The sequence below is a fragment of the Sus scrofa genome, chromosome 4 (assembly GCF_000003025.6).
Source record: "Sus scrofa isolate TJ Tabasco breed Duroc chromosome 4, Sscrofa11.1, whole genome shotgun sequence".
NCBI classification, from domain to species: Eukaryota; Metazoa; Chordata; class Mammalia; order Artiodactyla; family Suidae; genus Sus; species Sus scrofa.
The window spans coordinates 25,271,402-25,297,618 of NC_010446.5; the positions used below are offsets into that span (position 1 = coordinate 25,271,402).

The 26,217-nt window shown below is 34.6% G+C and overlaps 1 protein-coding gene across 6 annotated transcripts in view; it reads left to right on the plus strand.

Moving 5' to 3' along the window:
• Positions 1-26,217, plus strand: part of CSMD3 (CUB and Sushi multiple domains 3) — a 1,223,593-nt gene that overhangs the window by 623,538 nt on the left and 573,838 nt on the right. For all 6 annotated transcript variants that reach the window (XM_021090582.1, XM_021090583.1, XM_021090584.1 and 3 more), the window contains one exon: positions 1,480-1,583. In XM_021090582.1, coding sequence (XP_020946241.1) covers positions 1,480-1,583 — 104 coding nt within the window. The remainder of the gene's footprint in view (positions 1-1,479; positions 1,584-26,217) is intronic.

Here is a 26,217-nt window from a genome sequence, read left to right on the forward strand (position 1 = left end):
AATAATTATAAAATTGTTTTTAAATAATAATTTAAAATGTTAAAGCCTTTTTCACTATCCTCTGGTACTATTGGTAGCTTTAGGCATTCATTTACCTTTTCTGTTATTGAATAATACTTTATTATAAATTATTTTTTGCTCAAGGCATGATTCTAAATAGGACAATATTTAATGTCTTCTTGTACAGATTCTTAATTATAGTATTCTTTAATATTGGTTCTTAGTTTAACAATTATAATTTAGTTAAATATGAATTTTGACATAGATACATAAAAAGTAAATGAGTGCATGAGTATATTTTGTTAACAAATAATATTAAATTGTCTTTGAATAATGTGTCTCCCAAAGAATTGTGCTCCCCATTTTGCCAGCAAATATATGAGAGGAAATCTATTACTTAAAGATACAGAAAAATAAACTTGATGCCTTTAAATCTAGTGATCTAGATGCAAATTTATCTCTAACTTTTTTTTTTTTTTTTTTTGTCTTTTTGTCTTTTTGTTGTTGTTGTTGCTATTTCTTGGGCCGCTCCCGCGGCATATGGAGGTTCCCAGGCCATGGGTTGAATCGGAGCTGTAGCCACCGGCCTACGCCAGAGCCACAGCAACACGGGATCCAAGCCGCGTCTGCAACCTACACCACAGCTCACGGCAATGCCGGATCGTTAACCCACTGAGCAAGGGCAGGGACCGAACCCGCAACCTCATGGTTCCTAGTCGGATTCGTTAACCACTGCGCCACGACGGGAACTCCTATCTCTAACATTTTTTAAGCTTTACTATTTAATGGAAATAATACACTCTGTGTTTTTACATTCTGGTCATAAAAGTATATGCAAGTGTATGACAAACCACTCTCCACCTACATGTACTTTTTAAAAAGCTTTCTCAAATAGATTTGCATTCAAATGCCTCAAATAAGAGTGTCCTATAAACAGAAGCCATACCATTTCATTGAAAAACTATTATAGGAGTTCTCGTTGTGGCTCAGTGGTTAACAAATCCAACTAGAAATGATGAGGTTGTGGGTTCGATCCCTGGCCTCGCTCAGTGGGTTAAGGATCTGGCGTTGCCGTGAGCTGTGGTGTAGGTCGCAGATGTGGCTTGGATCTGGAGTTGCTGTTATAGGCCAGCAACTGTGGCTCCGATTGGATCCCTAGCCTGGGAACCTCCATGTGCTGTGGGTGTGGCCCTAGAAAAGACAAAAAAAAAAAAAAAAAAAAAAAGACAAAAAAGAAAAACTATTACAGAAGATATACTATAGTAAATGAAATTTTATTATAATTACAGTTATTAAACTTTAAGAATAGTCTCACATGATCTCTTGCTATAGAATGAAATTCATATATAGATAGCTAGAGATATATAGGTATATAGTACATCTGAAGTGCACTTTAAATGTTTTTCTGCCATTGCTTTTTTGTTTGGTTTTGTTGTATAATGTGATATATTTGAGATATTTGTTTTTGTTTACTGCTAGGTTATCCAGATAAATTTTGAAGAATTTGATCTGGAGATTGGCTATGATACCTTGACAATTGGTGATGGAGGTGAAGTTGGAGACCCAAGGACTGTGCTCCAAGTGTAAGTACTCACTGTTTGTTTCTTGATGTAGTCTATCAGGTCTTTATGAAATTTTACTCATTTTTTTTTCATTGATCCTTCCCACTACCACCAAGAGAAGAAGCCTAGTAAATACCTTAGTTATTATCATCAACCTGCATGTAGTACATTTACTAGTCCTTCTTCAATGAAGCCTAACACAAATACTTAGAATACACTGCCAGAAAGGAGCCCATTGGAAATGGAGGCCTAGAATGAAATTGGAGAGTGGATGATTAGCCTTATTTTTGCATGCACCTTTGCCTCCTCAGAGTTTTAAAATAGATTGAAAAAAGAAATATGCAGTTGATCCCACATAAAATAATACCAGTACTGAAAACTGGTGGGTGCTAATAATTTATTGGAACTTAATCATACCTAGCCATCAAGATCTCAAGTGGAGAGTTCATCAGTAGTTGGAGACAAAGTAGTTAGCAATGAAAAACTCACAAATCTGAGCCAGATCTGAGACCAAAAAGTTCTTAATGTGAGCTGAAAGAATGAACATGTATAGAGAAAAGGGTAAATATTAGGAAATGTATTTATTGCCTAGTCCTTGACTCCCCATTCTAATAATCTGCTTCTGTTAGTGACAAGAAGCAATGTTTCAAAACAAGTATATTGTTTTCTCTGTGATGACCTCAAAAGCTTATTTCTCTCAGAATTCCTTTTATAGCTGTAGATTTGCGATTCCTTTTTTTTTTTTCTTTTTTCTTCAGGATTCAGTCAAGTCACATATTGCAATATTGCATTTGATTATCCTGTCTTTTTAGTTTCTTTTTCTTTTATTTTGGCTTTTGTCTTTTGAGGGCTGCATATGGAGGTTCCCAGGCTAGGGGTCTAATCAGAGCTGTAGCTGCCAGCCTACGCCACAGACACAGCAATGCCAGATCTGAGCTGCGTCTTCAACCTATACCACAGCTCACAGCAACACCAGATCCTTAACCCACTGAGCAAGGCCAGGGATCGAACCTGCAACCTCATGGTTCCTAGTTGGATTTGTTTCTGCTGCGCCACGAAGGGAACTCCCCTTGATTTGCAATTCATTTATTAATACGATGTTTCTCAAAAATGGGGTTTATTTGCATCACAGTTATCTGGTGCATGTTTAAAAATGTAGACTTCTAGATCCTTATCTGAATTATTTTAATGAGTATGTCTGGGATTTGGACCCCCAAATATACCTTTTAATAGACTTATCACATAATCCTTATAGACATCAAAGTTGAAGTACTTCTGCTATAATATTTAAAATATTATTTTCAGCATAAACAAATCTAGAAGTAATGTCCTTATCATGAGTGTATTTTTAAATAGGAGCATGATTGACTATACTATCATATTAATTTTAGATGTACATCAGTGATTTTATGTGTATAAAATGGTCACCACAATATATACATATATAAATGGTCACCACAATAAGTCTACCATCTGCGACCAAAGTTATTGCAATATTATTGACTATATCCCATATACATTACATCCCCATGTTATAACTTGAAGTTTGTACCTCTTAACCCCTTTTGTATATCTTAACCACCCCTGAATCCTGCTCCCAATTGGCAAATACCAGTTTGTTCTCTGTAACTGAGTCTGTTTCTGTTTTGTTTAGTTTGTCCATTCTTTTATATTTCACGTATAAATGAAATAATATGGTAGTTGTCTTTCTCTGCTAACTTATTTCACTTAGCATAATACCTCTAGGTAAATCCATGTTGTCATAAACAGCAAGATTTTATTATTTTTTATGACTGCATATTATTCCATTATTTACGTGTATGTATGTATATCTCTCTTTCTCTCTCCATATATATATATATCACATATTCTTTATCTATTCATCTATCAGTGAGCACTTAGGTTGCTTCCATGCATTGGCTATTGTAAATGATGCTGAAATGAACATAGGAGTACATATATTTTTTCAGGTTAGTGTTTTAGCTTTCTTCAGATAGATACCCAGAAGTGAAATTACTGGATCATATGGTAGGTCTATTTTTAATTTTGCGGCCAGCATTCATATTGTTTTCCATAGTGACTGTATTGGTTTACATTCTCACTAACAGTGTACATGTTTACATGTACATGTGTACAGTAACAGTTTCTCCACATCCTCACCAACACTTGCTATTTTATTTCTTTCTCACTCCATATTGTCAGGAGTGAGATGGTGTCTCTGTAGTTTTCATTTGCATTTCCCTGATGATTAGTGATGTTGAGTATCTTTTCATATGATTAATGGTCATCTATATGTCTTTTTTTGGAAAATGTCTATTCAGATCTTCTGCCCATTTTTTAATTGGGTTGTTTGTTTGTTTGATTTCGAGTTGTATAACTTCTTAAATATATTGGATAGTAACCCATTACAGGACATAAGGATTTACAAATATCTTCTTCCATTCAGTAGGTTGCCTTTTCTTTTCGTTGATTTTTTTTCACTGTGAAAACCATTTTAGATTGATGGAACTCCCATCTTTTTTGTTGTTGTTTTGTTTTGCTTTGCTTTTGTTGCCATTGCTTGAGGAGACAGATCTAAAACAATATCGCTAAGACTCATGCCCAAAAGCTATTGCATGTGTTTTCTTTTTGGAGTTTCATTACTTCAGGTCTTACATTAAAATCTTTGATAATTCTGAATTTATTTTTGCATATGATGTGAAACAGTGATCCAGTTTTATTATTTTTCACATATCTGTCCAGTTTTTCCAACACTATTTATTGAAGAGACTGTCTTTTTCTCATTGTGTATCTGTGTCTTTTGTCATGGATTAATTGAGCATCTATGTGCGAATTTGTTTCTGGGCTCTCTATTCCATTGATCTTTGGGTCTGTTTTTGTGCCAGCACCATATAGTTTTGATTATTATAACTTTGTAGTTATCATTTGAAATCATGGAGCATGATAAATCCAGCTTTGTTCTTCTTTCTCAAGATTATTTTGGCTATTCAGAGTCCATGGTGGTTCCATGCAAATTTTAGGATTCTTTATTCTAGTTCTCTGAAAAATGCCATTAGTATTTTGATATGGATTGCATTGAATCTTACCTTGCTTAAGGTTGTAAGCACATTTTAACAATATCAGTTTTTCAATTCATGAACAATGTACACCTTTTCACTTATTTGTATGTGTTCAGCTTCTTTCATCAATGTCTTATAGTTTGCAGAGTGTACGTCTTTTCTTGCTTGGTTAAATTTATTCCTTGCATTTTATTCTTTTGATGAAATCATAAATAGGATTGTTTCATTACATTCTCCGTCTGATAGCTCAATATTAGTGTATATATATGCAATTGATTTATGTATGTTAATTTTGCATCTCACAATATCTTTGAAGTTATTAATTCTAACATATTTTGATGGAGTCTTTAGGGTTTTCTATATATAGTACCTGCAAATATAGGTACTATAAATAGAAATATATAGTACCTATAGTTTGCAAATGACAGTTTTATGTGTTCCTGATTTGAATCCCTTTTATTTTTTCTTGCCTATTTGCTATGACTAGGATATATGCTCTGTTGACTCAAAGTGGTGATAATGGGCATCCTTGCCTTGCTTTTAATAGTAGAGGTAAAGGGAGTTCCCATCATGGCACAGCAGATATGAATCCGACAAGGAACCATGGGGTTGTGGGTTCGATCCCTGGCCTTGCTCATTGAGTTAAGGTCCCGACATTGCCCTGAGCTGTGGTGTAGGTCACAGACGTGGCTTGGATCTAGAGTTGCTGTGGCTCTGGCATAGACAAGCGGCTACAGCTCCAATTAGACCCCTATCCTGTAAACCTCCATAAGCCACGGGTACGGCCCTAAAAAGACAAAGGACAATAAATACATACATACATACATACGTACTGTACAATTCCATTTATGCAGTATAAAAATCAAAAACATTAAAAAATATATTAGAGGAAAAGCTTTCAGCTTTTAAAAATTGAGTATGATGTTATCTGTGGGTTTGTCATATATGCTTTTACAATGTGGAGGTATGTTTCCTCTAAAATCACTTTGTTGAGAGTTTTTATCATAAATGGATATTGAATTTTGCTAGATGTTATTTTTGCATCTATTGAGATGTTCATTTGATTTTTATTCTTTGTTTTTAATGTGATAAAAACAAATCACATTGATTTTCTGAGGTAGAATAATCTTTACACCTCTGGAATTTACTCCCACTTGATTATGCTTTATGAGCCTTTTAATGTATTATTGAATTTGGTTTGCTAAGGATTTGCTGAGGGATTCTGCATCTATTTTATCGAATATATTTGCCTGTAATTTTATTTCTTTTGTGGAATCTCTTTTTTTTATATTAGGGTCATGTTGATCTTGTACAGTGAATTTGAAAGTGTTACTTACTCTTCAGTTTTTAAAAATAATTTTAGAAGCATTAGTATTAACTTTTTGTCTTTGGTAGAATTCACCTGCAAAGCCATCTGGTTCTGGACTTTGTTGTTATCATTGGGAATTTTAAAATTACCAATTCAATTTCATTACTGATAATTGATTTACTCAGATTTTCTATTTCTTTGTGATTCAGTCTTGGAAGACTGTTTTTCAGAATTTATCCCTTTCTTCAAGGTTTCCAATTTGTTGTCTTATACTTGTTCGTAGTAGTCTCTTATGATCCTTTTATTTCTATGGTATCAGTGGTAATTTATCTCAGTTGTTTCTGGTTTTATTTCAGGGGGGCCCTCTCTCTTCTCTTCTGGATAAGTCTAGTTCAAGATTTATCAATTGTTTTGTCTTTTCGAAGAATCAGCTTTTAGTTTCATTGATCTTTTGTTTTTTAGTTTCTATTTATTTTATTTCCACTCTGATTTTTATTATTTCCTAACTTCTATGAATGTTGGATTTTATTTGTTCTTCTTTTTCTAGTTTCGTTTGGTATAAATTCAGATTTTTTATCTATTTGGAATTTTTCGTGTGTTTTGAGTAGGACTATATCTCTATGAACTTCCCTCCTAGAACTGCTTTTACTGAGTCCCATAGATTTTGGAAAATTGTATATCTATTTTCATTTGTTTCTAAGTATTTTTTAATTTCTTTTTCAATTTCTTTATGGACCCATTGGTTGTTTAATAGCATGTTTGCATATTTTCCCTTATTTCTTCTTGTAATTTATTTCTAGTTTCTACCATGTTGATAGGAAAAGATGCATGACACGATTTCAGTTTCATAAATTTATTGAGACTTGTTTTATGGCCTAACCTGTAATCTAAAGAATATTTCAAGTTCGCTTGAAAAGATAGTGTATTATTTGGTTTATGACTGGAATGGTCTAATATATTTATTAATTCTATCAAGTCTAACATATCTTTTAAGACTAATGTTTCTGTATTGATTTTCTTCTGGATGTAAGGGGGTGTTAAAGTCTCCTTCTATTACTCTGTTACTTTCAATTTATCCCATTATCTGTTAATATTTGCTTTACATATTTAGGTGTGCCTGTGGTGGGTACATAAATGTTTATAAGTGATACATCCTCTTGATGGATTGACTTCTATATCATTAGGCAATGCCTATCTTTGCTTCTTGTTAAAATCCTTATTTTTAAAGTTTATTTTATCTGACCTAAATATTGCTACTCCAGCTTTACTTTATTTATTTATTTTTTCCATTGGGATGGAATATCTTCTTTTATATCTTCACTCTTGGTCTGGGTGTATCTTTAGATCTGAAGTGAGTCTCATATAGGCAGCATGTAGATGGGTCTTGTTTTTGTTTATAGTTTATTTATCTTCCCTTTTACTTTCGATTGAAGAATTTCATGCATTTGCATTTAAAGTAATTATTTTCTTTAGTGTTGTGTTTGAATATTTTGTCTTTATTTTCTATGTGTCTGTATAGATTTTTGGTTGTAGTTACCATGAGTTTCATATATAACTATTTATATGTAAAGCAGCCTATTTTAAATAGTCATTTAAGTTCAAATTCATTCTACAAATACTACATTTTTGTTTCCCCCTCCACATTTTATATTTTTTACATCATGTTCTACAACTTTTCATTTTCTGTATCCTCTAAGTATTGTAGTTATAATTGTTTTTCAGAACCTTTGTCTCTTAACCTTCACACGGGTTCCCTTATCATTACTGTGTATTAGCCTTTTCCAGTGAGAATTTTACTTTCATATATTTTCTTATTAATTAGTACCATTTTATTTTAGCTTATAGAAGTTCCTTTAACATTTCTTGTGGGGCCAGTTTAGTAGTGCTGAATGCCTTTAGAGTTTGCTTGTCTGGGGAACTCTATTTCTCTTTCATCTCTGAATTATAACCTTGTTGGACAGAGTATTCTTGGTTAAGTTTTATTTTTTGTTGCATTGTTTTTGTTTTCTTTAGTTTTGTTCTTAGCCTTTTGAATATATCATGGCACTCCATTCTGGTCTGCAAAGTTTCCACTGAAAATAATTGCTTTCCTTATATATAATTAATTGTTTTTCTCTTATTGCTTTTAGTATTCTCTCTTTAATTTTTTTGACCTATAATGTGTCTATTTGTAGGTCTCTTTAGATTCATCTTGTCCTGGACATTCTGTCCTTCCTGGACCTGAATGTCTGTTTCCTTTCCAGGATAGGGAGGTTTTTAGTTAGTATTTCTTCAAATACGCTTTTTCCTCTTTCTCCCTCTCTTCTACTTTTGAGATCCCAATAATGCAGATGATTTTGTGCTTGATGTTGTCTAAGGTCCTTATACTATCCTCATTTTTAATTTATTTTTCTTTTTATTCTGATCGGGTGATTTCCACTACCCTGTCTTCCAGATAATTAATCACTCTTCCATATCATGTAATCTGTGGTTGTACCCCTTTAGTGTATTTTTCATTTAATTTATGTTAATCATATTTTTTGCATTCTTTACTCTAATTGGTTCTTTCTTATATATAATTTCTTGAAGTTTTCACTGTGTTTCTACATTTTTCTCCTAACCAGTGAGCACTTTTATGACCGTCATTTTGAATTCTTTATCAAGTAGATATCTTCTTCTTCTTCTTCTTCTTTTTTTTTTTTTTTCCTTTTTTGGCCACACACATGGCATATGGAAGTTCCCAGGCCAGGGTTTGAATCCAAACCACACCTACCTCAAGCCACATCTGCATCCTATGCCACAATTGTGGCAACTCTAGATCTTCAACCCACTACACTGGGCCAGGGATCAAACTGGCAATGACACATAGACAAGCCAGATCATTAATCCACTCTGCCATAGTAGGAACTCCAGACTACTTACCTTCATATCAGTAAGTTATTTTTCTGATGTTTTGTTTTGTTATTTTGCTTGGAGTGTATTTTGTCTACTCGTATTGCCTAATTCTCTGTTCGTTTATGTGTATTAGGTAAAACTACTGCCTCTATCAGTCTTGAATTAGTGACTTTATGTAGGTGATAATCCTTCTCATTCAACCCTGCTCTAGCTCTTCATTGTCTTTTAAACACTTTTGGTTGTATATACTGCCTTATTTATTGCTGATATGCCCTTACTGCTTATCATGTGCCAAGCTTGCTCTTTTGCTTCATAAAGGCAGAGGGGAAATGACTGTCTGTGCCCACAGGCTTCAGCCATTCAGCAAGAGAGTGCCTTGCATATGTAAACATGTCAGCTTTAGGCTGGGAGTAGGAGAATGCTTGCAATTGCTTGTGGTTGTCAGCCCCAGCCAGAGGGTAAGAGAGTGTTACAGCTGCCTGAATTTGCAGACTGGCTAGGGAGCAAAAGAATGTCATGAGCTTTAACGCCCACCCATCCCAGACAGGGGACAGGGGAATGCTGTAACCACGAGAGCTCTCCAGCTTCAGCCATGCTGCAGGACATGATCACTCACTCCTGCATCTGAACTCTCCCACCTGTGCTAGCAGGTTGGGTAGGGAGCATAATAATGGTGTCTCCTAGCACCTCCATCTCCAGAGAGTGTTTCCACTATCCTCCACCCCTCTAGCCAATGACTCTTCTTCACATACAGTCTTGGCACTTTTCAAACTGCTGTTCAATTTGGGTTCCAGGGAAAGTGAGACCACATGTGAGATTTTTAAGAGGGCAGTCTCAATGTTCTATAGAACTTTGGGACCCTTGGACATCAACCCCCTTGATATTCTAAGCCAGCTGTTTTTGGGTCTCATCTCTTCAGTGTAGATCTCCTGGGTCGGGGTGCCTAATTTGGGTTTCCAGCCCCTGATTTCTCCTGGAGAAGCACCAATCTGATGAGATCCTTGTCTATTCAGTGCTGCCACATAGGTATGGGGTTGGCAAAAGCAGTTCTGCCTTGCCTAGCTGTCTTGATGTAGCCCTTTTTTGTAGAGCAGGGGCTTCTCCATTTCTTAGGTTATTTTCAGAGGGAATTGACTCATATGTAGTTGTATATTTGTTGTATCCATGGAAGGATGTAAGTCCAGGCTCTTCTTATGCGTCATCATCTTAGATATCCATGTGTGTATTTATTGTGTAAAGTGACTAAAGATAAGCTAATTTTCTTTTCTTTTTCTCCTCTCCTCTTTCCTTTTATTTTATTTTTGATTTACAAGAAGGTCTCCTGTACTATTATTCCAGAATCCTGTAATAAAGCCAGCGATTTACCTTATGCATACATTATTAACCCCAATGCTATTCTATATTAGTTCTTATCTTTCCAGGAAATATAGCCCTAAAACCAAAAACAAACAAAACAAGCAAACAAAAAACCCACAAAAACTTGAAATTTATCTTTATGCATGTTTGACCTCAACTTCAACTTCTCTCCTCCACCCATTTCATGGATATCATTGATCAACCAAAGTTTCATTGTTTTCCACTGAGCCTATTACAGTTCCACTTTGTGCTTCCTAAAGCATGATGGGCAAAATAGACAGTATTTTGTATGCACTACACATTTGATTATGTTGTTCAAAATTGTTTGTAACTTCATTTTTAACATGCCCACCCCTAAAAATACTTAGAATTTTTGTCAGGATTATGTGCCTGATTAATGTTCTACCACATTGGACTAATAACTTTCAGAAATAATATATAGTTCTTTCTAGATTTCGTTGTGTACCTGATAGCTTGGGTTTCATTATACTGTTCAATAGTATGCATTGTACATTATACCATCCAATAGTGTATAACATAATACTGTTTTAGAAACTGGAGCCACAGGGCCAATTGATCAGTAAGTACATTTTTAGGTTGTTGTTGGAAAGGAGAGTCATCCCTTGGTATCTGCAGGGTATCAGTGCCAGGAACTTCCATGGATACCACAATCCTCAAATACCCGGCTCTCATAATCAGCCCTTTGTATCTGTGCTTCCACATACATGGGTTCAGCCAAACATAGATTGTGTAATACTATGGTATATATTTTAAAAAATCATGTATAATTGGACCTGTGCAGTTCACACCCATGAAGTTGAGGGGTATTAAAGAACTGAATACCACATGTAAAAATCTGAATTTGTTCTCTCTTTTGATACACTGGCCACACCAGGCCTGGATTATCACATAGAAAAAATTTGCTGGAACTCTTTCCTGCCCTCGGTAGAGAGGGCATAGGTTCTCATGGTCCCTAACCTTGTACTGTTTTTCACTTGAGCTTCTAAGAACCTTTGCATTGCTGGCCTGGGCCTGCAGGCATATGGCACATGATACAACACATAATTTGGTTTAGTCCTTAAATTTATTATTCATTTTTCCCAAATAATAAATATATGGGTTTCCTTATCTAACAGTTTATAAAAGTTGAAGTGTCTTGGACATTAGTGATAATATAGCAAACTTAGTACATGATCTTCATGTATTTTGAAACCTATCTTTCTACATTTTTGATAGATCACATCACACATAATTCACCAATAAAACTGTAAAGCATGTATGTGATTGGACCTATTTCCTTTTTTCTTAAGATAGAGGACTGGATTTCAGATTTAGAGTCTTCAAAGTATGGACAGAAAAAGGTAGGCTAGCTAGTCAGTAAACTGAAGAATATTTCTTTTTTTAAGGGCTGCACCTGTGGCATACAGAAGTTCCCATGCTGGGGGTCAAATTAGAGCTTCAGCTGCCAGCATATGCCACAAGCATAGCAATGCAGGATCCAAGACTCCTCTGTGACTTACACCACAGCTTGTGGCAATACTGGATCTTTACTGACTAGGGCAAGGGACTGATCCTTCATCCTAATGGATACTAGTTGGATTTGTTACTAGTGAGCCACAATGGAAACTCCTGAAGAACATTCTTAAAACCCTTTTTTTTAAAAAAAACTATATCTGCCACTAAATAAAACTTAGCACTTTAGCATCTAATGAAATATTGTACAACTAACATCCCAGATCACAAATGCTATATCTTCCTTTAGCCAATGCCTTAAAGAATTCGTGAGCTAATTAATATCACACAACTATAGGCAGAAAAATTATAGACATACAAATATATAGTAATCCAATAGGATGCAGGAGGAAGATATCAAAATTATTATCATAAATACCCAACCATTAAAACTGATAAATGTAAAAGGGTGAATTTATTAGGATTAAACAGTAATCTGTACAATTGTACATGTTAAAAAAATAGTAATATGTTCAAACCATATAATTTACTGTATCCTAATGTTAAAAAAATTATGTAGGCAGTAATGAATTCTGATACACCTGTTGGTATTATCTTTACGAAACAAATTGTTGTATTAGTAACACAGAATGGTTATTAATTATAATTTTCAAAAGATTACTAAATTCCAGAGTTCCCATTGTGGGTCAGTGGATTAAGAGCCCAACATAGTGTCAGTGAGAAAGCAGGTTTGATCCCTGACCTCACTCAGTGGATTAAGGTTCTGGCATTGCCGCAAACTGCAGTATAGTCACAGATGCAGATAGTATCTGGTGTTGTGGTGGCTGTGGCATAGGCCTGCAGCTGCAGTTCCAATTCGACTCCTAGCTTGGGAACTTCCAATGTTGGAGGTGCAGCCATAAAAAAAAAAAAAAAAAAAAAGAAAAAAGAAAAGAAAATACTAAGTTTCCAAATGTATTTCCCTATACCATCAAATTCAGGATTCATGTTGAGTACTTCACCTCCAGTGGAAATAAAAATTAAAGCTTTATTCTGTGATCATTATCTTTTAGACTCTTCAATCATTGGACCTAAGTTTATCCTTAGTGAAAGTGGGAGAAAACTAATAGAGAAATAATGCATTATGTTTAAGTAACTATAAGACTATGAGAGGAGCATACATAAAAATTATTTAGATACAGATCCTATATATATATTTATTATGTATAGGATACATTTATTTATATCCTATTTGAATATAATTATAATATTTATATGATATAAATGTAATTAAATATAATATATTTATATATTTTATATATAATGTTTTTCAGAACTCAAAGAAAGAAGAAATAGGGCAGAGATGTTTACTATATAATTTTAAATAGGAAAACCCCTTTATATTTTAAATATAGCCATACATTTTCTTAAAAAATGAACTCTTTGTTAATCAAAAGAACATCTTTATAAATGTATCACAGTTCTTCATTTTCTGCATACCTTCTTTTGAGAATTTTGAGCCCATTCCTGTTTGACCTGTTGCCTCAAGGAAGACTACTAAAATTGTGTTAATGGATTTGCTGTTCTTTTCAAAATTCTTATAAAGTACAGATTGTTTCTCTGTTTCCTGTTATTTTGGAACACAGTGCGAATATATTTTAAGTGATTTTTAAAAGCCTGTATTGTATGAATTAGATCAAGTAGCAGATAAAGTGAAAAGTGTGGGATAATTAAATGAAAGAAATTGGTTCACAGTTGATTTTTTTTTTCCTTCTTGAGGATACCCAGAGTTAGCTAGACAACATAAATAAGACCAAAGAACAAATATGTGAAGTGGCCTTATAAATCAAGTGAATAGTGAAATGGAAGTAACTGTATTTTCCAAACTAAGCTTCTGCTACTGGTAGTGTGAAAGAAGAAAAAAAAAAATTACATTTTTCCTCTTCTTATATTCTTATCATCATATTGACCCTAGTTTGAAAAGTAGTTTTACTTCATCACTTGTTTAATTCCTTCACTCTGAGGATATATATTAATTTTGAAAAATCTATGTGATTTTTTCCCTATATTTGTCTCTCTATAACCAGAAGTACATTTCTTAAATATGCTTCTCTTCCTCAGAACAAAATTATACAGTTCTGAAAATATAACTCTCTTTTCTCTGAGTAAGGATAACTAAAACAGAACTTAGAGGTGTTCAAATAAAAGCTGTCTGACTAGCTAATAGAGATTTTGCAAAGTTGAAATTACATTAAATGTTTCTTTGAACTCTAAGACTCCATGATAAGAGAACTGCTGAACTTGTATCCGCCAAAGAAGCGGATACAAATTTGAGTGTACCTGAAACATGTTTTGTATTAAGTTTAACTTTCTCAGCTGTAGGCACACTCATCTGGACATTTACAAGTCACAGAGTAAGAATGCAGGTAAAACTCACACATCAAATGTCTAAATATTAAAAGATAAATCAGGCAGCATATTGCTAAATAGAGTAGGTTCCATCCTCCTACCTTGACAAATATACTTTTTTTAAGATTTTTATTTTTTCTATTATAGTCAATTTACATTTTTCTGTCAGTTTCTGCTATACAGCAAAGTGACAGAGTCATACATATATATGACTGGGATGTGTGTGTGTGTGTGTGTGTGTGTGTGTGTGTGTGTATAGTTTGCTGTGCTATACAACAGGATCTCATTGCAGATGAATATACTTTCATAACAACCTAGAAGGACAAGTTAAAATTTAGAATTCTAGGGCTTGTGTGAGTTCCTTGTTGAGACGTGAAAACATGGGGAATTGTTCCCAGTCCCAGCCTGCAATGGTCATTCTCTTTGCCAAACTCAGCTCCATCCTTCACTATGCATGTGGACCTCCCTGCCTACACAATCAAACTGCCCACACCTGCCTGCAAACACTGTCCACTGGGCCTACACATGCGCATATGGGTCTTGTGTTCTGGCCCTTGGAATGTGGACCTGTAAAAGAAGCCTATGAAGGCCCAGATAGCAGGCAACTCCAGGGTACCAGGTAGCAGTGAGTTGTAGAATAGGATTTTTTAAACAAACTATTTAAAATAGAAGATTTATTTTTATTTTCAATCTGTCTTGAACTGATGCATTTGTAAAGTGAAAGAAAAATAAATTCCTAGAAAAGTTAAATGTTTTAAAAACACATATAAATATACACTCATTTTTAAATTATGAAATCCATCAGACGATATCACTCTTTCACATTATTCTAAAAGTCTGAAAGACTTATTCACAAGTTCTGTCCTTACCGCATTGTGGGCTAGAAATTAGAATCTTGTAATAGAAACAGGCAGGTACACCCCTGGGCAAGAGGTAGGCTATACAGAATGGTCAGAGGAAGGGAGCAGGGAAGGGGCCTGTCTTGGCCAAGTTTAAAAACAATATTGAATTTGGCATATTGAATTGTCAAGAACTTATTTTAAAAATAATTGAAGGGGGAGTTCCCATCATGGCTCAGTGGGTTAAGAACCTAACTAGTATCCATGAGGACGCAGTTTCAGTCACTGGCTTCACTCAGTGGGTTAAGGATCCGGTGTTCCTGTGAGCTGTGGTGTAGGCCAGCAGCCATAGCTTCGATTCAACCCCTATCCTGGGAATTTCCATGTGCCATGAATGCTGCCCTAAAAAAAGACAAAAAAAAAAAATGATGAGGATTTATTTAAATATTCTTCTAGTGGATAAAATTGGTCTCAATTTAGACATTTTATTTAGCTATCTGTTTACTCATCTATATATTATTTTTAGCTTTTTCCTTAAGTGTGATCCATGTACTAGAGAGTAACTTTTGGCACTAAAATTATTTTTAATAAATTTATTTTAATATATTAAATAACTAAGTCAGAAAACAGTAAAAGTGGTAAATATATTCATTTAGCAGAGAGCCATGTAATCTCATACTCGAAAGCATTTTATAAGAGGATGACTCCAGCCTATATATTTAAATTTATAAGTTCTGATTAATTTAATAAACACAGGATACATCACTTTTTAAAATATTTAAACAGATAAAGATTGTTCCAATTTATTCTATTTAGGTCATAGGATTGAACTATGCATTGGAACTATATTTTCTCTTTTTTTTTTTTTTTTTTTTTTTTTTTGCCTTTTCTAGGGCCACTCCTTAGGCATATGGAGATTCCCAGGCTAGGGGTCCAATCATGACCTACACCACAGCTCACGGCCATGACGCATCCCACTGAGCAAGGCCAGGGATCGAACCCGCAACCTCATGGTTCCTAACTGGATTTGTTAACCACTGTGCCACGACGGGAACTCCTTTTTTGTCATTTTCTTTCAATATTTAGGTTCTAAAAGGTAAAATCAATTGTCATTCTAGTACATAAAAAAGTAGTCCAGAAAGTCATAACATGTTCAACAGCTAAAATAATCCTCCAAAAGTGATTATGAAGTGTTTAAAAATAACTATTATAATTTATTTCCCTGAAGTACAAAGCATATAGTTTTTGCAATTCAGTAACTTAAAAATAATTTAAGTATGAAACCTTGAGTCTTTGATTTCAAAGAAATGTTCATGATAAAGTAATGAGCAATAATATTATTAAGCAAGAGAACACACTGTAATTGGACATTATATGCAGTGCTAAATTCTCCATAAAATTTCATCAAATGAAATTTTCTAAAATAATGTGAATTTAAGCTGCAAACTTAAATTTACAACTCAAAGATTTGTTGCTTCTACGTTTGCTGTATCATACTCTGTTACCCATTGTGGCCTCTTCTCTCTCACTCTCATACTCATTTATTTTCTCTCCAGTGGAGTTACTTGAAGGGCAATTTCTTCTTCCCTCCATTTGAAATAGAATTTTTCATTAATGGCAGCTTCATGTAGTGTAGTGACAAGTGTCAGTAGAGATCAGAACTTGAACTTGATCAGTTGATAATAATTCAGATAATGGATTTGAACAATCAGGCAATTATCTTTTAAAGACTGTTTTAAAAAGTTTTAACTTTTTTACAGATTGTTTTACATGTGCAATTTTCACACTTTTGTATAAATTCACCTGATGGTAGAAATGGATGTAAGAAATATGAGAGAAGTGACAGTAATGACAGTGCAATTATTGGCCCTGAATTCACTTCCAACCCTCATTTCATCTGCATAAATGAAGGAGAAGTTGTTGATTATTTTCCACTCCTCTCATCTGTGTAGCTTTAAACTGAGATAGTTAGAAATGCATTCTGTCAGGAATACAATTCTCTTTCCTTTTCCTGCCTTTTCTCACATGGTTTCTGTCCCATTATTGGAGTCACAGTAACACTGTAAAGAATAATTAAGAGAATAATTAAGTGAAAACTGGCAAAATAAATGATTTAAAAATGTCTTTTATTCCAAGATGCTCCTGGAAATTTTATGAGTATGCACCACTGTTGGATGACATTGTATTTGAACAAACATCTGGAAGAAGATGAAAAAAAAAATGCTGTTTTGTATATCCGAACATGATTCTATCATATAACTTAAAAATTCTAATTTCTCCTGAAAAATTTTACAAAGTTAAAATCTCATTTTCAGATATGTGCCAATATGAGCTAATAGCACTCTCTTCCCTGGGAACTCTTCTTTATTTTTAAGTAAACACACACATGCTGTTTGTGTTAGTATATTTTAAATAAATATTTCTTTATTTTAATAATAATTAATAAATAATATTCACACTAGCTTTATCGAGAAAGTATCTCTTTTTATGCTCACATATTATCATTATTGCTCTAAGCTCATTAGTCCATTTGTTTTCATAGGCCACTTTGTCAAAGATATATATTTTTTAATTAGTCAACAATTTACTGTTTCCAAATGCCATCTTGGTATCAGACTACTACCATATGATATTTGCCTTGAGCAAACTCTCCTACACACAGGGACTTATACCTTCCCAAATTATCTCTTGTACCTCCCCCCTCAATAATGAAAATCTAAATACTAGCCAACACCATGGACTAATGAAAGAAGGGAATATATAAATTTAGCAACAGAGTGATATTTTTAGAGATTGATGGCTACAGTATAAAAAGGACTTAGAAAATTGACCATTTAGAAAAACCCTTCACCCTTTATATTAAAGAAGAAAATGTCTTCTTATTGTCCCTGTTTCTGCCTTGCACTCCTCTTTGTGCTCCTCCACACACACACACACACACACACACACACACACACACTCACATATGCTCACAATGATTCCTTGAGGGCAGGAACTGTTTTCTACTTATCTTGGAGTTCCCAAAATACCTAACACAGAGGCTTGTGTTAACATTATTAGCTGTTGCATAAATTATAATGGGAGAGGAAAAATTACTCTGCTCCAAGACTCATCTAGTGAATGAAACACGTCAGTGAAAGGGTTGTCTTTGCAGACATTGGCAAGGACATACCATGAACTGTAGAGAGCTATGCAGAACTGCAGGGTGATTTAGTGCATTTAGGACATTATGTTTGGTTTTTTTGTTTTTTGTTTTTTTTTAAAGCATGGTTTGGGTGGTTTATAAGCAACACAAATGTATTTCTCACAGTTCTAGAGGCTAGAAGTCACAGATCATGGTGTCAGCAGATTTGGTGTCTGCTGATAACCCACATTATTGTTCACAGAAAGCCATCTTTTTACTGTGTCCTCATATAGGAGATGGGGCAGGGATCTCTCTGGGGCCTCTGTTAAGGGCACAGTGAGGGCTCTGCCTTCATAACCTATTACTTCTCAAAGTCTCACCTTCAAATACCTTCACGTTAGAAATTAGTTTTCAGTATATGAAATTTAACGGCAGGAGGACATTTAGTCTCTAGCAGCAGAGATTTCAACACACTCACTAATATAACATCCAAGAAAAACAATCAAACTGACAGCAGCAATTATCTCATCATGTGGACCAAATTTGATGTGCAGTCATTCAGATGACTTGCTATTGGGCATAATAAATACATGCTCTTGGAATTTCAGAATTACTTTAGGCTGTGGTATGAAATAATCTCTGTGACATTTGATTACTAGCAACAAAATATTAAATATAAGGGATAGTTTATTTTTTATGGTTCTTCATTATTTTTCATTGTGATTATAGTTATATTGTCAATTGAGAGCATAGCGATTATTTTAATGAAAGAAAGCATTTTACTGTTTTACTTTGGTTTGCTTTGTGAGAACACAGATGATTTTACTTGGGAAAGGAAAACAGTTTACTATAGTTTTGTTTCAGGTTTTTTTGTGTATTTATTTTTGCATTGGATTCAACTGGATCAAATTGTCTATACTAAAGAAAAAATTAGTTGATGTTTTTCTCTTTTTAAACAGGAATATTTGTATTATGGCACACATTTCAAAAGTGTTTGGAGAAAAGAAATTAGGACAAAATATCGAAAGGAAATTTAAATACGTTAGAGTTCTTCCCTCAAATGCCAACTATTGTAAACACAGCACCTTGTTAGATTGCTAAATATTTAAATGAGGTATCCTACATGAATAAAAAGACATATGTGCTGAAGTCTTCACCTTCAAATTCTTTTCTAAAAACAAAGTTGATACAGAAATCTCTTTGATGTGCCACTCTCACACACATTGTACTTTTTAATTAGCCAATAAGTTAAAACTCCTGAAGCCCAAGACTGTAAAGGAAGTAAAGACAAAAATTATTGACTATTCAGTTATCTAATTGAGCTAATGTTTATGTAGTCCCATCATTCCATAGTATTTTAAATATTTTATTTTAAAAACTCTATATTGTTCTTCTAGTATTTTGATCTGTTATCTTTTCTTTTTTATTTGCCTATTTTTTTAATTTCCCCAATACATTATTTTTTTCCTACTGTACAGCATGGTGACCCAGTTACACATACATGCATACATTTTTTATTTTCACACTGACCCAGCAATCCCACCCTTGGGCATATATCCGGACAAAACTTTCCTCGAAAAAGATACATGCACCCACATGTTCATTGCAGCATTATTCACAATTATTTGTCTATTTTGTTGTTTTCTGACTTTTTGAGATATGGTTGATGAATGGAAATGTAAGGTATTTAACATATATATATATATATATCTGTGTGTGTGATGATTTTATATAATATATATATATATATATACACACACACATTGTGAAAGGATTCCTCAAGTTATTATATCTATTATCACTTCATATATTTACTTTTTTGATGAGAACATTTAAGTTCTACTTCTAGCAAATTTCAATTTACACAGTTCAGTGTTATCAACTATAGTTAACATATTACACATTAGACCTTCAGGTCTGATTCATCTTATAACTGAAACTTTGTACACTTTTACCAACTTCCACCTATTTTCCCCCACTCCCTAATATTTAGCAACTACTTTTCTACTCTTGTTTTTATGAGTTGATTTCTTCTCTCACTCTTGTTTTTTAAGATTCCACATTTATGATGCCATGCAATATTTGTCTTTGTCTGACTTATTTCACTTATGATAATGCCCTCTAGGAGGTTCACTCATGTTGTTGCAAATGGCAGGATTTCCTTCATTTTTAAGGATGAATATTGTATTAATATGTATGTGTTCCTTGATCTAGTCATCTATAAACAGACTCTTAGGTTGTTTCCATATAACCTAAGAATGTGTTAAAACTGTGTTAAAACTAGGTTAAATCAGACTGTGATGCACATCATAGACAACCTGCTAAAGAGACTACAAAAAAAAAGGAAAAAACCTATCTGTATAGACAAGCAGATGCACTCCATTTCATACATGTTACTTATCCTTATTAAAATGAAAATCAATTCCTATCTTTATGACAAGAAGGAAATTATACCCTGGAGCCAAGCTCCCATGGTTTAACTTTCACAGAAACAGGATGACAGTGCATCAACTTTCTTCATGTTCACATTTCAAAGACATGACTCTGTGGCTTCTAAGAGAGACTTTCTTGGAGTGCAAAACTGGTAAAAGGTTTATTTAGCTTTTAAAACATTTACATACATCTGAAAGTAGCAGAGAAAGCAAGCATTTGTAATTTCAAGTTTTCTAAAAGAAATGCTAAAGGGAAAAAGAGAAGGGGAAGTATTTTTCCCTTTTGTTATTAGGGACATTTTTGAATTTTTTTAGATTTGTATTTGCACTTATAATTTTTCTTCTTGTAACTCTTTTATAATAAAACTACAATTTTCTAATTATCTCTCTCGCTGTTCCTATTTTCTCTTGGCAGTTTGCAGCCATCTAAATAGCAAGTCCTTAGTAAAGTACAAAGCAAAGCAATTACTAGGAATACAATTGGATGAATTTAAAAATTCAGTACGATATTAGCCTTGGAAGGTAACCTTTAAGTATATTATACCAGTGGTGAATGATCAAAGATTTTTGATCAGCAATGGTCTGTTTTTTTTTCTTTCATCATACATTTATCTTACAAACTCTTGTGACATCTTAGTTACACTTTCAAATGATTAACCACTTAAGTATTATTTTGTAGTTCCTTATGAAATATTACCCAATTTAATCCTAAGTAGTAGCTTCATTCTGGAGCCTGAATCTAAAATTTTAACTGAGTGTTTTCCTTGAAGGGCCCAATAAATTTCTCCTAAGGTGTCATCAATCATGTAAGTAACATTACATTTATGAAATAATCTGGGCCCTCAGTAATTATTCATCTTTCCAAATAAATTTTCCTAGGTAAGAAACACAGAGATACCCAGAACTATTATTTAGTAGTATTATGATGCACCTATTGAGGGGTACATATTGAACTTCCAGTGTTTCAAGTGCATGACTAACTATTATAAGTCTTGAGGACAAAACCAGTCTGTGGGCCATTTTTTGCATGAGTTCAAATTAATAGTTATATTGCTTTAAAAATCAATTAAATCTCCATGAATAATAAACATCTACTTTTGCTTATATATCTATACTTAGATGGACAGAACTTGTATCTCAAAGTTAATCAAGAGACATTAGACCTATCTTCATCAGTCTTCTGTAAATGTCAGACTTTGTTTATCTCTTATTTGATGTTTTTCATTCCTATGTCTTCCTTTCAGTCAAAGCAGTTAAGTTACCACAACTCATGTGTGTGTGTGTGTGAGTGAAATGTAGAGATTGATTATCTGGATGCATACCAGTTACTTTTGCTTTGATATTAGGGAAAAAATGGTAAGATGGTTTCAGTTTTACTGCACCAGTAATTGGATTTCTGGATTTATAAGGCCAGATCATGTCTATAATGGCATAAGAGAAAAATTACACCAGGACAGTTAAGCAGTCAAGTGGGACTTTATTCAAGACTATTGCAATAGAAGTTAGGACTATTGCATAATAGGATCAAAGACAATTGAAATGAGAGTTAAGACTATTGCTATTGGGAAGACAAATTCAACTCCGACAAAAGGTGGAGTGGTTTTTAAGTGGTGTGAAGAGCTAGTAGAAAAATACTGGAAAACTTTAGGTGGGAGATTAATCAATAGGCCATCCGCATTAGCTAGTAATTTCTTAACAAAGGGGCTCCAGACTCTCACAAAGGTAGGAAAATAGGAGTGTTGTCTCCTTTGATGATTATGTTTCAAGAGAATGGCTTCTGATTCCTTGAGAGAGGCCCCCCTCTTTGTAGAAGATTTACGTCTCAAAGGGAAGAAAAAGGATTTACACTTGCAAGTTTTCTAAAGTAAATATTCTTGAGAAAATTTACAGCAGGAGCCTAGAGTCACTTTAATACCCCTCTAAAGTTTTGTTGAGTCACAGGCAGTGTTAAGGCTGTCTTAGTCATTAGGAGTACAATTTAGAGATTTGTGGAAATAATGACTGTGGGAAATACTACTGGGGGTGCAGAAAGAAAAAAGTAGTGTAACAAATGACATGCTTATTTTTAATGAAATGTGATTCTTATAATAATTGAAATAATACTACTATGAATAAGATAGCAAGGCAGTTTATGAGAATCATAGCTTGCTAGAATACCTTCTTGCAGTTAAGTTCAGTGCCATTATCAATTGTTGTAGAAAATTTAAGTTTCCAGTTCTTTGTAGGAACAACTGTCCAGTCCTTCTGAGGTACTGGCTTTGCTTGGCAGACATGACTCCACCTGGGTTTTCTTTTCACCTGTGACAGCCACATAGGGGATCAGCAGCCCTTGAAAGGGTTCCTCCAGCACAGGGACAGCTTATCTTTCCTCTAGAATACTTTTAGGTAACCAGAACATTGAAGTCAACAGAGGTGGCATACTTCTTCCAGTGGGTCTTTTAAGGGCTCTGTAACTTTATGTCTCAGGCTTTCTAGGGAAGAAAGAAGTCTTTTGAACATAATTATGAGAGGATTCACTTAAAATGGGCACAGGACATGATATTTGCCCCAAATTCATAGGTCTGCCAAATATAAGTTCAAAGGGAAAAATATGATGTCTGCAAGGGTTGCTCTGATTTTCAGTAAGGCTAGAAGTAGTTCTAGGCCAACCTAATCTAGTGTGTTGCAAGTGGGTTTCATTCATCCTATGAGGACCTTAAACATTTGCACAATTACTGGATGACAGTGAAAAATAAGATGACTTCTCTTTGATTAATTATGCTCTAGTATTCCAAATGTAGCAAATAAGTGGATTAAGAGAGACTTTACCACTGCTTGAGTATGGAATCTGAAGAAGGAAAGACTTCAGACTATCCAGACATCACATGCAACATAACTAAATAAAATTTCTTACTTTCCATAGGAATAATTCTATGAAATCCAAACATCACCAAGTTTCTTGTACATTTGGTTGGGAAAACTGCCTATATATACCCTAGGGGTGGCCTGTAAATAATTCTACTGACACATTGCTGGTAACTTAAATATGTTTTGAACAACTTCACCTTTTAGGTAAATATGCTAAGAGTCTAGCACCTTTAAAATCCTTCTTTTACTTTTATGATTATGTTGCTGACACAGTATTACTAACCATGTAAGCAAGGACTGTTCTAGGAATGATTTTGCTGAATAACTCTTTTTTTTTGGTCTTTTTGCCATTTTTCTTGGGCCGCTCCCGCGGCATATGGAGGTTCCCAGGCTAGGGGTTGAATCAGAGCTGTAGCCACTGGCCTACACCAGAGCCACAGCAACGCAGGATCCAAGCCGCGTCTGCAACCTACACCACAGCTCACGGCAACGCCAGATCATTACGCCTGAGCAAGGGCAGGGACCGAACCCACAACCTCATGGTTCCTAGTCGGATTTGTTAACCACTGCGCCACGACAGGAACTCCCTGGATAACTCTTATAGGTCAGTCAGATTTCTTCTAGCCCCTTTTCAATCCATTTGTGTATTTCTTTTTTGAAACATGTTTTTGGAAGTTAACAAAAATTGCTTGTTGTAGTAAATGTGAGGCTTTTAAATTTGAAATCTGCCACATTTTAACAACGGCTTTTATAGCTCTGTCAGCAAAATCATTGCCTTTAGAAGTTTTTATTTTGCCCTGTGTGAGCTCTGCAATGCATAGCTGAACTGAGCAGGCAGTTATACAGCCTCTAATATCAGGTATCAACTTTTACTAAGATATTTTACTTATCCTCAAAGTACAAAATCTCTATTATTCCAAATTGGCTCCTCCTTTGCATGACCCCCTCCCACATTTATACGTGTAGTATTAAAACAACATTATGAACAAGGATGATCAATTAAAACATGTCAGGGCAATGTCTTCTTTTACCATTGAACAGTCGTGATCAACTATTTGATCAAGATCTGGTTAAAAAATGGATAGGATTTTAGGAGACTTCATCTCTCAAATACAATATTAGGATTGAATAATAATGATTATTCATAACTAGTTTGATGTCATGCCCTCATGGTCTGGATCTTATATTAAGACAGCTGATACAGGAGTTCCCATCGTGTCTCAGTGGTTGACAAATCCAACTAGGAACCATGAGGTTGCGGGTTCAATCTCTGGCCTTGCTCAGTGGGTTAAGGATCTGGCATTGCCATGAGCTGTGGTGTAGGTTGCAGACGCGGCTCGGATCCTGTGCTGCGGCTCTGGCGTAGGCCGGCGGCTACCGCTCCGATTTCGGCCCCTAGCCTGGGAACCTCCATATGCTGAGGGAGCAGCCCAAGAAATGGCAAAAAGACAAAAAAGAAAAGATAGCTGATACAACAATAAGGCATGCAAATAAGTCAAGTGACCAAAGGTAAGATGTATGCCTTTTAAAAAAATGTGTCTGCTGCTGTCACAGCAGCCTGGTATCCTCAGTGCCACAGCATCCAGAAGAACTAACAAGCATGTTACTGATGTATCCAGATTTTGGGTTAAAATTCCAAAAGTAGCACTTTTACTTGAATGACAAAACAAGAAGGACTTTTCAAAATTAAGAGTCCCCAAAGCTGAGATAGCCAATTTTAGTTCAAAAGCATCTTTATAGAGTCTATAGACTCAATCAGAAGATCTAAGCAGTTGTCACATAGCTGCTCTATAAAATGTTTTACCTATTCTATGCAAAAGCTAGAAGCCACAATCTGTGATATCCCACCAGTCCCCAAAATTGTCTAAGTTGTTTTTTGAAGTATGGCATTTAATCTGCAAAATGGGCTGACACTATATGGTAACATTTGGGAGCCCTGAGTTTCAGTGTATGCCCCAAATAGTCCTCAGTTTGATTATATTGCAGTTTATGTAGTGAGGCTTGGCGTCCTTTTCAATGAGGAAATTGTACCAAAGCCAAAGCATCAGTTTTGATTTACTCTTTAGTTTCAGATTTTACCAGAAAACTATCTATATATTGAATGCTTATTGATCCTTCTGGTAGGACAGTTTTCACTAAATTTTCTGTAAATGTCTAGCTAGAGAAATGGCAGGAGAGTGCTGAAACTCTTGAGGAATCCTTTGCCATAAATACTGGACTTGCTTCATAAGTAAAAACAAACAAGAATATAGACCTGTTTAGGCTCAAGGAACAGGAAAAAACAGAGTATAGATAAACTGGAGAAAAACTCTCCAAAGGGTGGTATTAAAGTTATAATAATTATAGTGTTAGGAAGTACATGTATTTTTAAAATTATTTATTTATTTATTTTTCCCGCTGTATAGCACAGGGATCAAGTTATTCTTACATGTATACATTTTTCCCCCACCCTTTGTTCTGTTGCAACATGAGTATCTAGACATAGTTCTCAATGCTACTCAGCAGGATCTCCCTGTAAATCCATTCTAAGTTGCGTCTGATAAGTCCAAGCTCCCGATCCCTCCCACTCCCTCCCCCTCCCATCAGGCAGCCACAAGTCTTTTCTCCAAGTCCATGATTTTCTTTTCTGAGGAGATGTTCATTTGTGCTGGATATTAGATTCCAGTTATAAGTGATATCATATGGTATTTGTCTTTGTCTTTCTGGCTCATTTCACTCAGGATGAGAGTCTCTAGTTCCACCCATGTTGCTGCAAATGACATTCTTTTTTATGGCTGAGTAGTATTCCATTGTGTATATATACCACTTCTTCCTAATCCAATCATCTGTTGATGGACATTTGGGTTGTTTCCATGTCCTGGCTATTGTGAATAGTGCTGCAGTGAACATGCGGGTGCATGTGTCTCTTTTAAGTAGAGTTTTGTCTGGATAGATGCCCAAGAGTAGGATTGAGG